We start from the raw sequence: 17576 nt of genomic DNA, 5'->3' as shown, positions 1-17576 counted from the left end.
AAAGGAAAGGAGAGAGCTTTGGAAAGTTATAGCAACAAACTAAAACATTAATGGAAATAACAAGCAGGCACTAAGCACAAAACAGTCTCTTGTAATAAAGTGGTGGGGTCCCTATCTCTGGTTAAGGCGGCCCAGGTTCTAGTCGTACCTCAGAGTATGGTGATGAGTCACAACATATCCAAACAGGTTGATTTTAAAAACAAAATACAGATGCTTAAAATACAATCTCAGGTTCTAGAGTAGGCCATTTACAACTCAGATGAGGAGAGAGATAATGGGAACTGCAGATGCTGGAGAATCCAAGATAACAAAGTGTGGAGCTGGATGAACACAGCAGGCCTAGCAGCATCTTAGGAGTACAAAAGCTGACGTTTCGGGCTCACACCCTTCATCAGAAAAGCTTTTCTGTAGAAGGGTCTCTGCCCGAAACGTCAGCTTTTAGGCTCCTAAGATGCTGCTTGGCCTGCTGTGTTCATCTAGCCCCACACTTTGCTATCTCAGATGAGAAGTTGATTTTATTTATCATTATCGCATGTACTGAGATACAGTGAATATAAAAGTATAAATTAAAGCAAATCAAATCAGAATGGTCTTCATTCAGAGGGTGGTGAACCTGTGGAATTCTCTTCCACAGAAGGCTACCCACGACATCAGAGGAGTGACGGTTTTGACTTGGCTTCACCAGGATTCAGAAGGATGACGAGAGAGGATCTGATTGAGACAAACAGAAGTCGAACAGGGCTTGAAAGAGCAGATACAGGGAGAATGTTTTCCCTGATTGGGGAGTTTGGAACCAAGGGTCACGGTCTCAGCATGCTTAGGATTAGGATGAGAAAAAATGTCTTCGCTCAAAGTATGGTCAACCTGCAGAATTCTGTACCACAAAAGACAACAGAGGCCAAGTCACTGAATATATTCAAGTAAGGGACAAACATATTTTAGAAATTAATGACATCAAGGGGTACGGGAAGAAAAAGGAAAAATGGCATCAAGATACGGGATCATACTGAATGGCGGAACAGGCTCGAAGGCCGAATGGCCTGCTCTTTCTCCGAGGGTTTACTCTATGGTGGGCTAGTACATGGATATGCTTGAGAAAACAGCAGATGGATTTTGAGGCTAAAGATGTCAAGGGCTATGGGGAGAGAGCAGGAGGGAGTTTGGCGCCAAGTTGGAGGATTATCCATGATCTGGTGAATAGTACAGTGGGCTCGGTGGGCTGGATGGTCTACTTCTGCTCTCAAAGTCTCTAACATAGAATGCAAAGGACAGCTCCCGAAACATTCACTGGCCAAAGGGGCTACAAGTGAGTGCTGTGGGTTCCAGCACATCCCTTTCTAGTATCCGGTCCTGAGTGGAAAGTTGAGAAGCATCTCTCTCTTACCAGCCTCAGTGATTTCCGGGTGCCGACGCACAACATGCCCCTGGAGGAAGGAATAGTTCAGGAATGCCTTGTCACAAAATTGGCACTGTAACAAAAAGAAAATAAAATCAATGGCAGAGAAAGAGGGAACTGACCCAGCACCCTCACCCTGGCCTAGTCACTTGACCGGCCTTTACCACCCATTGTGAGATGGGTATTTGCGGTGGTGAATTTTCTGTTACAAACACACTGCGTGACGGCCAAAAATCCTCAGCTCCTGCACATCAATGCGCTGCTCTCCGGCTGCTCACCAACGTATCTCAGCCTCAGAAGGGAACATACAGAGTAACTCATTCTTGAGCTGGCTCTTTTATGCACTCCCCAAGTGTGAACAGGTTGCGATGATCTAAACACCTTAGATGCCAGCAAATGGGGGGCGGGGGGGTCAGTATCTGCGAAATGTACAAATCAAATCTGTTGGACCACAAGTACATAGACCCTGCTTTTGCTGTTCCAAAGGCCTTGAACCACAGTATGGGAGTCATATATTTACAGAGTTATGGATGCTCCTGAGAGGTGAATACTGTCTGTCATTTAACTGTCATGATGTGAAGTTAATTACGTACCCAGCCCTGTTGAAATGAACAGAAACTCAGCTGCAGATGAAAGAATACATGTTTCTGGACTGCACATGATGTGGCTTAGAAAAAATTATCTGTTCCTACAGTTTCAATAGGCTTCAGTGTTGACATTTCCCCAAGAACTTTATTTTTTAATAGTTTAGCCCATTATGAACACTTGGCTGAGTTTCAAATGTGGTGGTTTCACATTTTAGTTGACAGTTTTAACAGGGTATTAAAGGATGATCAGTCGTTGATGTGATTATAGAACACAAACCATTCTTCACAATTTGTCAATCATATGAGGGGATTTAAACCTTGTGAATACAATTCATGAATGTCCTGCGTTGATTACATGAAGGCTTTTTTTATCTCCACATGACGCGTGTTGTCTGCCTGTGGAATACCAGGTGATGAGCTTTTGGGGTGAGAATTGCCATGGAGAATCATGGGAGTAGGAGGTGGCATATTGAGGATATGGGAAGCCTGAGATTACATGAGGAGTGTGCAGAGGGGTAAGGGCCAGATGGCAGAACAGCCCTAGAAAACTAGGGTGATGTCATCTTAGAATCAAGACAGATTTTTTAACAAGCCCATCTCGATACTCATCCACCCCAGCATCAGGCAGAATTCAATTGTGCCCACATCTCCCTGGGGCATAATATCAAGGTGGGCTCTGCCATGTCAGGAAATGCCCCAACTTCAGCTACCCACTCAACAGGGGAAATGCAGCCTTTAGAGTTGGACTGTGATTGCCTAAACTCATCTCATGTAAGACTCTTGTATCTGAATTTATTTTCAGAAAGCCACCTTGTGTATTCAAGGGTTAATTTGATTAAATATTGTGATTCATATCTTTTAGAACTTCCCTTCATCATTTCTGAAACAACTTAGTGAGCTGCAAGTCCACAAGACAGCATAAATGTTGCTCCCCTTTTACATTCTTGCAATTTATCCTGATGAGTGCAAGACGAAAAGCTTTGTATTTTATTCCCAGCAATACTTATACTTGAATGTAATTAACTCATGCCCTTAATTACATAAACTGTGAACCTTATAACAATGACGGTATCTCTGTTTGTTTATTGGCCCAAATCCTCCGATTAGCCTTGTAAACCCTACGTCTGACAGTGACCAGACAGATGCTACCCACATGGAATTGGTTCTAATGCCCAACCCATACTGCAGAAGATGTCCCTCAATACAGGAAACCTTGCATTTCCCTTTTCAATGTTACTCGCTGCCAGAAGGCAAATTTAGTTATCCAGTGTGGTAGTTGAGGGGGGAGTTAGAGTCATAGAGATGTACAGCACGGAAACAGACCCTTCAGTCCAAATTGTCAATGCCGACCAGATATCCTAAACTAATCTAGTCCCACTTGCCAGCATTTGGCCTATATCCTTCTAAACCCTTCCTATTCATACGTATATCCAAAAGCCTTTTAAATGTTGTAATTGTGGTCCAGCCTCCACCACTTTCTCTGGCAGCTCATTCCATACACACACCACCCTCTGCGTGAAAAATGTTGCCCCTCAGGTCCCTTTTGAATCCTTCCCCTCTCACTTTAAACCTATGCCCTCTAGTTTTGGGCCCCCCTACCCTGGGAAAAAGGCTGTTCACACTATCCATGCCCCTCGAGATTTTATAAACCTCTATATGGTCACCCCTCAGCCTCCGATGCTCCAGGGAAAATAGCCCCAGCCTATGCAGCCTCTCCCTGTAGCTCAAACCCTCCAACCCTACAACATCCTTGTAAATCTTTTCTGAACCCTTTCAAGCTTAACAACATGCTTCCTATAGCAGGGAGACCAGAATTGCATGCAATACTCCAAAAGTAGCCTAAGCAATGCCCTGTACAGCCACAACATGACCTCCCAACTCCTATACTTAATGCACTGACCAATAAAGGCAAGTGTAGCAAACACCTTCTTCACCATCCTGTCTACCTGTAACTCCACCTTCAAAAAGCTATGAACCAGCTCTCCAAGGTCTCTTTGGAAACACTCCCCAGGACCTTACTATTAAGTGTGTAAGACCTGCCCTGGTTTGCCTTTGCAAAATGTAGCATCTCACATTTATCTAGATTAACGTCCATCTGTCAGTCCTTGGCCCATTGCCCATCTGATCAAGGACCCATCACACTCTGTAATAACCTTCTTCCCTGTTCACTACACCACCAATTTTGGTGTCACCTATAAATTTACTAACCATTCCTCCTATATTCAAATCCAAATCATTCATATAAATGATAAAAAGCAACAAAGGACCAGTGGAACTGATTCAGTTGTGAGCCAGGAGATAGACTCAGAGTGTTCTAACATTTCCTGGGCAGCTATCTGGGTGAGTACCACAGCACTTTCTGAAGTCTCCAACTTAAGCTCAGAACCAAAGACTTTTCCAGGAGGTCCTGCAGAAAGACCCATCAGATTGTTCAAGCTTCTCAGGCAATTTCCACAGAGTTGGTGCATCTGTTGCTCCCAGGGACCCCCTAGTGCATTTTGGTTCCTACATCCAGTCTTCATGATCTGGACACTGGAGGCCCTGGGCTAATGTTTGTACCTGGTGGATTCTGCACTCACACCACTAGAGTCGCTGGCCTCACTCAGCAAGTTGATATTCCAAGGTATTGACAACTGACAATGAATTCCCTGGACTGGGCAAATCCCTGCAACAGTACAAAATAGCGAGTGAGGCACGTAGACATTGAGACTCAAAGGAGTTGGGATTAATAGGAGACAACACAATGTGGAGCTGAAGGAACACAGCTGGCCAGGCAGCATCAGAGGAGCTGAAGAAGGGTCCCAGCCCGAAACGTCAACTTTCCAGCTCCCCTGATGCTGCTTGGCCTGCTGTGTTCATCCAGCTCCACACTTTGTTATCTTAGAACCTCAGACACTCCTGTTTTTATCTGTCAGCCAGGGCTTCCTGATTGGTCCAGGTTAACCTGGACCAATCAGGAAACTCATTTTTATGAGGTCCACCAGGCTGATCTCATTACAATCACTACAACTGTGCCCATTTCTACCACTTCCTCTGGCGGCTCTTCCAATACGCTCACAACCCTCTGTGTGAAAACTGTGCCCCCCAGATAACTTTTAAATCTTTCCCTCTCACCTTAAACTGTTGCCGTCATGATTTTATAAAGCTCTATAAGGTCACCCTTCAGCCTCTAACGGTCCAGGGAAAACAGCCCCAGTCTATCCTGTCTCTCCTTATGACTCAAACCTTCCAGTCTCGCTAATGTGCTTGTATATCTTTTCTACACCCTTTACAGGGTAATAAAATCCTTCTTATGACAAGGCATCCAGATTTGTACGCCGTACTCCAAAAGGGGCCTCACTATTGTCTTGTACAGTTGTAACATGATATCCCAACTCCTGTAGTCAATGCTCTGACCAATAAAGGCTAGTGTGCCAAATGCCTTCTTCACCCCCATTCACATGTGACGCCACTTTCAAGGAATTATGTCCCTGCACCCGTAGGTCTCTCCCTTCAACAGCACTCGCTACGGCCCTAGCATTAACTGTGTAAGTCCTCCCCTGGTTTGCCTGACAAAAAAGCAACACCTCACATCTATTTAAATGAAACTCCATCTGCCATTCCTCGGCCCATTAGCCCAGATGATCAAGATCCCACTGTGCTCTGAGATAACCTTCTTCACTGTTTATTGTACCAACAATTTTGGTGTCATCTGCAAACTTACTAACCATGTTTTCCATAGTGTCGTCCAAATCATTCACATTAATGGCAAACGACAGTGCACCCAGCTTATGTTTTGCAGCTTCCTGAGCAAATGGTTGCGGTTCTGAGTCATACTGAGAGGCTCAAGCACATGATTGAGGCTGACATCTCAGTCTACTCAGGTAAAGGTAAAGTCACCATATTTGCAGAGGACCATTTCTCACTATAGGGAGAGATAACCAGTGATGGTTTAACCTGACCAGGCCTCAGGGTGAGCTGAGAGGTTGAGGAGAGTCTTTCATGGTAACCTCAGCCAGCATGGGAATTGAACCCACGCTGTTGTTGTCACTGAGCATTAGCAAGCCAGCCTTCCCACCAACTGTGCTAGCCTATGCTCTCAGTCCAGTGCTGCCACAGGGACAGGTGCATTATGGATGGGATATTGCGGTCCTGCCTGCACTCTTGGGCAGACTTAAAGTAACCACATTACTCTTAAGAAGAGGACTGTACCCTCACCAAATCTACAAACCCTAGTACCTGCCTACAAAACCAAATCATCCCTGATGGACTCAATCGACAAGCCTCAGTGCTCTACCCTCACCATCCTGGCCTACATTTCTTCCTCAAACAACATTAGAGACAAGTTTTTGGATTACGAGCGAGAGTGTTTTACAGCTGGCTGTCATTTTGGAACACAAACAGAAGAGATTGCAACTGGAGGCTGTTATAAAGAACTGCACCTCATTTCAGTTCCTATGTATGTTGTGAGATTGACGCATACTTTGATTGTGTGAGACCAATCAGGTCATGGGAATGTGGTGGAGGAATGTCCTGATCAAATGGCTTTCCAACCCTCTCTCCATCTAACACATACAGTCAAACCCACTCTTCACAGTCAGGGCCGAGGTATGGGTACCTTGTGATAGTTATTTGCTCCTGCCTGCACAAGGAGCTGGAGGGTCGTGATCATCTTCTTCCGGCGTCTGCCTTCCTCCTTCGCAGCCTTCAGCTCCTCCACCTGTTTGGCCATCTCCTGCTTGGTCTTCTCTAGTTCTTCCGTCACACTCTGCAGCTGCTCCTCCAGTGCCTGGATGCTGCTCGTGAACAGCTCCTGAGAGTGCAGTAGATACTCCGTGTTCAGCTGGGCCAGTTTGAACACCTTCAGCAGGACTGGATCCACAGCATTCTGGCACCACTGGCACTTCTCCGAGTCCAGGTTGCAAAAGGTCACGCTCATGATGTTCTCCTGCAGGGTGGCAACATCCAGTTCCCTGGCCACCCTGTCCACGTCGATGGCACTAAACCGTCTCCAGTCCACGCTTTCGTGCCTTGACTGGAATTTGAAAGCAGCTGGCCCGCAAGTGCCCAAAGACATGGCGCCGAACCCCATCCCAGTTCCTGGGTACAAACCCTGCGATGCTATCATGAACTCCACCACCCGGCAATTCTGCGGTCTCGCCCAGCGAAATTGCGAGGGGTAATAAGCGTTGCTGAGAAACGGCTGCGAGGGAGGGAGAAAAGGACACAAAGTCAGACGACCCAACTTTCATTTTAAATGACAGTCTCCACACAGATTGTGCCCTCACGCCCTCAACCCAACACCTTTAACCCTTCCCCCTCCCAGACCTCACATGTCGACTCACCTCCCCCCACCCCCATTGATTGGAGAAATGTTCAGGAATTAGCTGTCTTCATCAGCTAATGAACTTAAAAGACCCTATACAGACAACAAGCAAAACGAACGTCATCTAAAAATACCTTGCAAGAACTGTGACAAACACTACATTGGACAAACTGGCAGAAAGCTAGCCACCAGGATACATGAACATCAACTAGCCACAAAACGACATGACCCACTATCACTCGTATCCTTACATACACATGAGGAAGGACACCACTTTGATTGGGACAACACATCCATCCTAGGACAAGCCAAACAGAGACACGCACAAGAATTCCTAGAAGCATGGCATTCCAACCGGAATTCCATCAACAAACACATTGATTTGGAGCCAATCTACCATCCCCTGAGAAAAAGAACATGAAATGACATCACCAACACAGGAAATGACATCACCAACCCAAGGAAACCTAAACATATAAATAGAAAGCAGGACATAACACCAGCGCTTCGTCGGAGGCTCACTGATGATGTTGCCTAGAATGGTGACGAAATGTCTGAAAACTAACCTTCCAGCTCAGTGAGCAAACTCACATCCAGAACCTCAACCTGAGCTACAAATCTTCTCAAAACTCACTACCAGGGACCTGGGTTCGATTCCACCCTTGGGTGACTGCGTGGAGTTTGCACATTCTCTGCGTGGGTTTCCTCCCACATTCCAAAGATGTCTAGGTTAGCCGGATTGTCCATGCTAATTTGCCCTGTGATGTATGGGCTAGGTGGTTAGCTGTGGGGATGGGGTTGGACGGGATGGTCTTTGGTGCAGGCTTTGGCCCTATGGGGATTCTATTCTAGGATTCTCCTATTGTACCCGCACCTTGGTTCCCCTGACACACTCCCGTAAATGATGCCCATGATTCATTCAACATCACCCTTACCTCAGTTTGTTCATTGCCCCCACTCCCATTCTACACATTGTCTTTTCTGAACACTGAGTACCAAAAGCTTCTGGACGTCCCTTTCCTGCCTGGCCAGAGAGACCACTTTCAACATAAAGGTACCTCCAAGTTCTTCACAGTGAAATCCTCTTGGTATCTCCTGGGCAGTGAACACAATCTCAGCCTCCTCGATGGCAAGCTACCTCCTCCTCATGTCTCAATACCCCTCTCCTTATCAAAGCATAAACAGCTCCCAGTCCACATTCACAACTGGAATACTGAAGAATGAGATGCGACCTCATTGAAATCTATAAGATTCTCAGGGGACTTGACAGGGTAGATGTGGAGAGGCTGTTTCCCCTTGTGGAACAATCAAGGGTCAGAGGGCTTAATCTTTACAATGAAGGCAGAGATGAAGAAGAATTTCTTCTCTGAGGGTCGTGAATCTGTGGAATTCGTTATCGCACAGGGATGTCGAGATGTAGTCATTGTAAATATTCAAGGTCAAGATAGATTTTGAAGGAATCAAGAGTCACAGGGATAAGACAAGAAAGTGGAGTTGAGGATAATCAGATCAGCCATGATTTCATTGAACAGTAGAAAGGATTCAACGGGTTGAATAGCCCACATCTGCTCCCACATCTTACAATCTTTTACAATCTTATAATGACATCATCCATACGTATTTACACATACAACAGACAGCACCCAGTGACCTCCCTCTCACTTGCTACTGCTCTTCTAAACTGACGTAGTATTTTCTCATTCAGAACACGATCGATCCGAATCTGTCTCACAGCCTAGTCTAACAGCTTCTCTTGCCAGCTGCTCTCCTTAAGCTACGCTACGCTGCGTTACCCTCCGTTGAGTGAGTTGAGCAAATTATGTGAACATCACTCATTCCCAATGCTGGCCCCAAACCTACTACTAATCAATATCCTTATTGATCCCTCCAACCACGAGTACCAACATTCTCTTTCCCTTCCCACATTCCATTGCACAGAACGTGCAATGCGTCCAAAATCTCTTCGCACATATCATGTGAAGAGATGATATGTCTCTTCGCATATCATCGATATGCGATGATATGCGAAGGGGTGACATGTCGCCCCGTGCCAGTCAAACTCCCCTGGATCTCTGTCCAATAACACATTCAAATGAAAGCTTTGCTCATATCTGCAAATGCCTCCATATCTCAATGCCCCCAGCCCCAAGCGCACTGAATACCCATCTTTCCCTGTCCGCCATTCTTCAGTTATTGGTGCATAGTGATCCCAGAGTGCGGGATTATTTTCCCTGAACCACGTTTCCCGAATCCCCCCAGCAGAAACTTCCTGAAAATTCACATCTTCTCAATAAGTCACCTTCGCTTACTCTTCCCCTTCATGGAATCCCTACAGTGTGGAAGCAGGCCATTCACCCCCATTGGGTCCACACTGACCCTTCAAAGAGCATCTCACCCACACTCACCCCATCCCCTTAAACCCTGCATTTCCCATGGCTAACCCAACCAGCCCGGGCATCCCTGAACACTATGGGCAACTTAGCATGGCCAATCCACCTAAACCGCACATCTTTGTGACTGTGGGAGGAAACCAGAGCACCCAGAGGAAACCCACACAGACACGGGGAGAATGTGCAAACTCCGCACAGACAGTTACCCGAGGCTGGAATTGAACCCATGTCCCTAGCGCTGTGAGGCTGCAGTGCTAACCACTGAGCCACTGTGCCAGACTGGCTTCTGTGAAGCATTTTGTTCTGTTAAAGGCTTTGTATCAAGTCAAGCTGCATTTGAAATTCATGGGACTCCCCGCGGCTCAGATGGGAAGCTGCAATTTAAGCAGAAAGCCTGTTGTGTCACTTCCGATATTGCTACAAAGAGCTAAACACAGACGCTCAAGTGTAAACAGGTCAGATATCTTCAGGGCATGTACAGACAAATACCAAGCACTACATTACACAGAACCTGCTCCTACAGAAACAACTAGAAAAAGAGAGAGAGAGAATGAAAGGGGGAATGAGAGAAATTGACAGAGAGCGAGCAAGATAGACAAGAGAGGGGAAAACATTTAGTGCATAGGGGTGGTGCGAGGAGTGACAGGAAGGTACTAGGAGAGGGGACAGCTGCCAAGAGTAGGGCTGGAGGTGCCAAGAAGGAGGAGGAGAGTCTGAGAGAGAAAGAAAGCGAGAGAGAGAGTGCAGCAGAGGCTGGCAGATACGTGAATAAGTTTGACTCCAGTGGGAGACGGGATACAGGGAAAGATGGGTTACAAAAATGCTTTGCAAGTCTTTTGCACGCATTATCATATCAAAAAATGTCTTAACACTCTCATATACACCTACAATGTCATTTATTTTGTATAAGACAAACCTAAAGGTGGCATTTGGCCAGTTTCTCTACTGTGCAAGAAAGTTACAGAATAACTTTTGACAATCATCAAAGCCCGATAATAATATCGTTGTGGCACAATACCTTTTATGTTCTGTTGTTTTGCAAATTCCGAACAGCTTATTAAAACAGTTTGCCTGTAGGAGGGGCACTGTATCCAAAACTTTAGCTCTGCTTTCTCTCCACAGATACTGCCAGACCTGGTGAAGTTTTCTAGCAATTTCTGTTTTTGTTTCTGATTTCTAGCATCTGCTCGTTCTTCTCTTGTTTAGCTTTTTAACTGCAGTTAACCAGCCTGAACGAAGGGGCAGAGGTGAGAAGGGTCGCCACTAGACACAGCTATCATAGAAATGCAACACAAGGGCCTAACCTCTCTCCCTCCCAGCTGGAATTTTCCCAGAATTTCTGAGCTTCTATCTTGTTAATATCATTCTCAAGTACTTTGTGGAAAATATTCCTGTTTAGTGACAAGCTACCTGAGCTAGAAGCTGTGGTTCCAAAAGCTTGAGGACCACAGAGCAGCCTTCCAACGATTTCACAGAGCTGCACATCAGTAAGCATAAATAGCACAGCGTAGGTAGAGTTGGACTACATGACACAATACACCACCACACCAGACTACACTACAGTGAACTAGAGTTCTGGAAGATTCATATAAACACACAGATGGAAACACACAGAGAATACATAATCCTTTCTGTTTGTCTGTGGAATTCTGCTCCCCAGAAAGCTGTGGAGGCTGGATCACTGAACTTATTCCAGGCAGAGTTGGACAAAGTTTTGATCGTCAAGGGGATCGAGGGCCATGAGGAAGGGGGTGGCGCTCACAGGAAGGTGATGATCAGTCATGATCTTATGGAATGGTAGAACAGGCTTGAAGGGCTGAATAGCCTAAGCTTGCTCCTCATTCCAATGTTCCTACATTCGTCTGACTCTACGGCGCATGGTACACAAGTCACACTTAATTCTTTAGTCCTTACCATTTCTTTTATAGGCTGGGTCCAGATCCTAAACTGCAGCAAACAACAAATATTCCCTCAGAGCAGCTATGTTGTATCAGTTGCTACCGAGTGCTTGGAAACGACTGACCAAATAACATGCCAAGGCATACATGAGTATCGTTTGTCTTAGAACAATTGCACAGGATAAATACAGCCAACACTGCGACAATATGCATGAAAGTACAAAACTAATATGTGTGCTCAAGGAGCTAAACTTAACCTAAAAGGCTAAGCGACCATTTATAAAGATGCAGGTCGACTACAAAAGTACCCTCTTGGTACTGGCATGGGTTAACGAAAACTGACAATACGATCATTACCACTCTTTAAACTTCAGCATCCATTCCACATTGCAAGGGCTTGTGACAAATAGCTTTCCTTTCTATATAGCCACTGTGCATTATGAGTTAGGTTCGGAAGCCAGAACATTTACAGGACAGTTTCGCAGAGTCGGGAAGCCTCCGCAAAATTGGTGGGCGGGACCCAGATGCAAAAGTCCTGAGCCAACCTTCAACAAATCCAATTTTTCCCAGCTGGGGAGAGGGGCGTGCGGCATGATTTTCACAAGTGACAAGCCCAAACTCAGCATGGACAAACTCAGTTCAAAAGATCCCACCTTGGCAGTTTCAAGAACTTTAAACCAATGTTGGGAGTCCCGACTGGACTGAGTAGACACAAACATGCTTGAGGGGCAGACAAAGCCTGTTTAAGTTTCAAAACAAGTTCTTATATCCTCTGCTCTTTAAACTTGAAAAAAGACTTGCACTATCCGTGAGAGTTCAAAACAGTCTCCCGGGCTGCTTTGATTGACAGGTCATCTGGTATAGGTTGGAACATAACACTTTCCCACAGCTTCTTTGCTTGTATTTCCCAAGGGCTATTATTGTGTTGTCAATGTCTGACTGAGTTTCAAAAGCCAAAAGAGCGCAAATCAGCAAGAGGCTGAATTCACAGTTTCACTGGCAGTTTAAAGATGTTGTAAAAGGACTAGCTGTCTTTGACTTGACTACTGAATTGAATTAAGTTTGGTTTCATAACAGATTAATGAGATTCAGAAGTTTTATATTGTCTTATGAATGGGAGTTTTATGTACTAACAAGTGTAACAAGATTGAGGTAAGAAAGTGTGGAGCTGAATGAACACAGCAGGCCAAGCAGCATCTTAGGAGCACAAAAGCTGACGTTTCGGGCCTAGAAGGGTCTAGGCCCGAAACGTCAGCTTTTGTGCTCCTAAGATGCTGCCTGGCCTGCTGTGTTCATCCAGCTCCACACTTTGTTATCTCGGATTCTCCAGCATCTGCAGTTCCCATTATCTCTGTAACAAGATTTGAGGGTATTTGACTGTCTGAAGAATTTTTTCTCTCCAAATGGACTCCAAGGTCTGCCCTTCCTGCATGAATTGTTATGGGGATGTGTGGAATGTTATGAAGGCATACGGGGGCTGGACAAGGGCAGAACTTGGCATAGGAGTGACAGAGGGCTATGACAGGACAAGGGAAAGACAGGGACATGAGTTGGTATTTGAGTGGGTACAGCAAGGATTGGCACATGGGTAGCATGGCAATATGGGGGAGGAGGTGATGGTGGGAGCAGGTGTGAAGGGAACTTGAACTGTGAGGGCTAGCAAGACCATCAGCTTCTAAAGCAAGGTCGCAGGGTTCAAAGATGGGCTTTCTAAACGATCCCTCTGGATACTCACCCATCCCGACTGCCAACTACGCTCTGTTTCCAGAGTCAGTGGGCCCAATTATATCAACCACCATGCCTTTGGAAACAGAGGTTGGCTCTAACAGGCCCTTCAAATGGAGTGTGCTTCTGCCAAGCCAGGAAATTTCCAAACTCAAACGAGCCACTTTAGTCACAAAATTCTAGCCAGCGTTCCCACGACCACATAAAAATGTTGCAGGCAACACCAGGATTGTTTCAGTCCAAACAAAACATAAAGATCAATGGTTGACACAATGAAGGTGTTTAAGAAACACAGAATCTCACAATGCAGGAGGCCATTTAGCCTATCAAACCTGAGCCAGCTCTTTGGAAGATCTATCTTATTAGTCCCATTCTGCTACACCTCCCTCGCAATCATTTCCTTTGTGGGTCCATGCCCAACTCCTTTTTGAAAATCACATCTACTCTGCAGACCATTGGAATGACTGATGGGGTGGGTTTGCTGGGGAAATGTTACAGGCCTCCCCACCTCAGAAACTGTAGTCAACTCTAGAACAGGGAAAGACAGAAGATAACGTTGCCTCCAAGCACCCCTCTACCCAGGTAACCACCAAACCTCTGTGCTGGGGTCATGTGAAGAGAGTTGAGTTGAGGATCACCAACTGTCCTTCCTCCCCATTCTCTTCAGGAGGTAGTGCCAGAAAACAGAAGGAAGTTTTAAAAATTATCCTTCCGTGTGATATGAGCCCATCCTTAACTGCTCTTGAATTGAGTGGCTAACCAAGCCATTTCAGAGCATGGTTAAGAATCAGCCACGCCAATTTCAAGTGAGTCTCTCATATTCCCTGGCCCTGATGCAAGCTGCAAGATTCCTGGTACCCTGTCAGCAATACAAATGGCATGAGCGTCTTTTATGCTCACAATCCCAAGCCTGGGCTGTGGGATGGGATCAAAGTCAGTCAGATTGGCCAAGGTGGAGAGGGAAGGACAGGGATGAGACAAGACCATCTCAACCACCGATCAGCCAACTTCCACCACCGACCCTCCTGCCAACGTCTGGAAATTATCAAAATACCAGAGGCCTTAGTTACTCGCACTGCATTTTTACTGGAATCAAAGACACCATAACGCAGTAAGGGTGCTCAGAACAGACAGGTGATTGGCTTGTTCAAAGTCATCAGTCTGTTAGGACTGAATTTCCACCTGCAGAGCGTGCAATGCACCCTCTCCTCTTCCAGGAATGGAGTCCGTTTATCCATGCTCAGGCAAAGCCCCAAGCTGATCAGATCAGGGGCCAATTCAATTCACCCACGAGGTTCCGTGACAGACAGAAATTGGGAGTGAACCCAGGGCCCTTTCAGAGGAATCAGGACAAGGCAGTGTCGGGCAGAAAGTGCACAACAGCTCAATGTACCAGGGGAGGAAAGAGGGGTAAGAGCAGGAGGCTGGGCTCATTTAGTGGAGGTGACATTCTGGGGACATGAGACTCAATGACCTGCTCCATCCAACCCTATTATGTAGTAAATAGTAGGGATCAGGAGGAATCAGTCAGCTTTTCTCAGTTCAGTGGGTCCCATTTGAATGGGAAATGTCAGCCTGTGATAGATTCCTCTTACAGAACCAACTCCACCTACAACTGTGAACTCACCTACCCAAACACACCACCTTCTAGCAACCTCAGGAGAATAAACAATACACTCTTGTTAGAGATGGACATAAGAGTTCAGGCAGCTCGGGCATAGTCTGAGGAGGGGAGGGCAAGAATCTGGAATGCATCGGCCAGGGCTCGGATTTGCAACAATGAGTTAGTATTAGAAGGAGCTGAGAAACCCAATCAGGACTCCTTATACGTGCACAAACACGCAAATACTCACTGAGATGTGGTATCAGTTTCTGTTGCCATAGTGATAATGTTCCTGCAAACTGACACTCCAAACCTGGGGGCAGACATAAGATGAAGGAAGTCGCAAGGCGGAAGATACCAGAAACGTTTACACAGGGGGAGAAGACAGGGGGGAAACAAGGCAAGGAGGAATACAGTAGAAACCTTTCACTAAAGCTGTAACGGTGTGACAGGACGGGAAGAAACTGAGAGGCACAAGCCTGAATACAAACAGTGCCAAGGCCAGATGCTGTTTACACAAATCACTATAGTTACCCTACACAAGTCAGCAACCTCCTATCGCTCTACCTGTACAGTGCAAGGAGCTGCCTGAAAACACAGGACTCAGCTACAACTCACCGCTGAGCCAGTGCCTGCCTGGCCCAAAGACAGGTTATCTCTGCCTGTGAATGTGACAATGTGGCAGGCATAGCATCTCCCAGCCACCTCTCCACCACAGCTCTAACCACCAGCCCCCTCCCATCCCACCCAGGGGTGGACAGAACGGGTGGAGGGGGTTCAGGTTTCTGTTTCTCTCCCCACCCCCCCCACACACACACACACTGCCCCCACCCCCACCACTTGTGGAATCATTCCCCACATGCCAGGCCCAGCCGAAGGAAAACACTGCAAAGTGACAGAGACTGGCGCAGGAGCCCGAAAGGAAAACAGAGGGATGGAGGGAAGGGTGTACTGAGGGAGAGAAAGGGGAATTTGAGGGAGGGATGAGGAAAATCAGAGGGAAGGGGGAATCAGAGTGGGGGGAGCAGGGAAATCAGAGGGGTAACAGGGAAATCGGAGGGAGCAATCGGAGGGGGTAAATGGGCAAATCGGGGGGGGAATCAGAGGGGAGGACGGGAAAATCAGAGGGGTAACAGGGAAATCGGAGGGAGCAAAATTGGAGGAAGGGGAAATCGGACAAAGGGAAGGGGAAACCTGGAGGGGGGGACAGGGAACTGACAGAGAGGGAAAGGGAAATTGGAGTGAGAGATGAAAGCGAAATCCAAGGGAGAAGAGAAGGGGAAGGAGGGGAATTGGAGGTTGGGAAAGGGAAATTGAGGGGAGAGAGGGAGGAAGTGTGAAGAGAGGGGGAGGGAGGAAGACGGGGACGGGTGGTGGAAGGGGAAATATATGGGAGGGAGGAGGGGGAGAAGTCAGGGATGTCAGGAATTAAAGGGGAAGGGGAGGATGAGGGAAGTGGATGGGGTCTCGAAGGGGGAAAAGAGTGAAAAAGTTATTTTGTGAACCTGGAGAAGTGCAGCCGGAGCCCCGCGGGGCCGGGACCGGGAATAGCCCGGGGTTTAAGGAGGAGAATCCCGGCAACTTCCCAGGGCCCGGGGTGGCAGATCCCAGAGCGGTCTCACACTCCCACCCGTTTGCCCCTCTCCCTCTCTCCAACCTCCTTCACTCCCTCCATCCCTTCCTGCATCTCTCTCTCTTTCTCATTCTCTCCATCGCCCCCCCCCCCCTTCTCTCTCACACACACACACACACTCTCTCTCTCTCTCTCACCCTGCGATCCGCTCCGCAGCACCAACAGGAAATGAGCTCAGGCTCAGTGAGAGCTCAAACTTCCAGCGTCTGGGAAAGAGGGAGAGAGAGGGACGGGAGAAGGAAGAAGTGGGAAAGGAAAAGGGAAGGAAGGAAAGGGGGAGGGAAGGGAGGACGGAAGGAGAGGAGGCGAGGGAAAGGAGGAAGGAAGGGAGGAAGAAAGGAGTAGGAAAGGAGGAAGGAGAGGGAAGGAAGGATATGGAAAGGGAGAGGGAAGCTAGCGCTGACCGAGGGGAAAAGATTAACGAGAGCCGGAACAGAGAGAAGGGAAACATTTCCAGCGCACAGAGCTTGTGGTTACATAACCCCAATGCTGCACTGTCGTTCCTGCTAACACGGCGATATGGCAAATATTTAACTGCAAATAACAGCACAAGCTGGCCTGTCCTCATCTTATACCTTACATCATAACTTTTAGCCCCGCAAGGCCACTGAGACCTTGGAGAGATACTGTGAGCACGTCCAGTGATGTACAGCATTAGCAGTCTCCCTCTCATTCCCAATAACCGGCTTACACCACTGTTTAGATTTCTCCTAACCTATACACTCAGCTGTCCCGAGGATTTGCTTTAAAAAAAACAAACATGCCATTTTCTACAAGTCACATTTATTGTGTGAGAATTCAGATAAAACAGCAATAATTATGCGACCAAGCGTTAATAACTGCCAGTAATAAGAAACACATTTGCCGCAATTCTCAAGAATTTATTCAATGTGGACGGGTTTTCCACGCACACTCCTTCAGTAGGTCAGAGACCAGTGTGTCAGTGAAAATAAAAGCAAATTACTGCAGATGCTAAACAATGCTGGAGATCACAGCGGGTCAGGCAGCATCCATGGAGAGAGAGAGAGCAAGTTAATGT

General features: G+C 46.8%; 1 protein-coding gene across 4 annotated transcripts in view; it reads right to left on the bottom strand.

The window, feature by feature from the left end:
• Positions 1–16953, bottom strand: part of dzip1l (DAZ interacting zinc finger protein 1-like) — a 173644-nt gene extending 156691 nt beyond the window's left edge. For 3 of the 4 annotated variants that reach the window (XM_059650968.1, XM_048542811.2, XM_048542813.2), the window contains exons 1-3: positions 11593–11687; positions 6581–7165; positions 1385–1469 (exon numbers count right to left, since the gene is read on the bottom strand). In XM_059650968.1, the coding sequence (XP_059506951.1) occupies positions 1385–1469; positions 6581–7165; positions 11593–11595 (673 nt within the window). In that variant the 5' untranslated portion in view covers positions 11596–11687. Of the gene's footprint in view, positions 1–1384; positions 1470–6580; positions 7166–11592; positions 11688–16674 lie in introns of those variants that run through there. The other variant, XM_048542812.2, reaches the window with a different exon arrangement.
• Positions 16954–17576: the final 623 nt, after the last annotated feature.

The sequence above is a fragment of the Stegostoma tigrinum genome, chromosome 14, assembly GCF_030684315.1.
Source record: "Stegostoma tigrinum isolate sSteTig4 chromosome 14, sSteTig4.hap1, whole genome shotgun sequence".
In the NCBI taxonomy this organism is placed as follows: domain Eukaryota; kingdom Metazoa; phylum Chordata; class Chondrichthyes; order Orectolobiformes; family Stegostomatidae; genus Stegostoma; species Stegostoma tigrinum.
The sequence above is the reverse complement of the archived record's forward strand: the minus strand, read 5'-3'. Positions and strand labels throughout refer to the sequence as shown.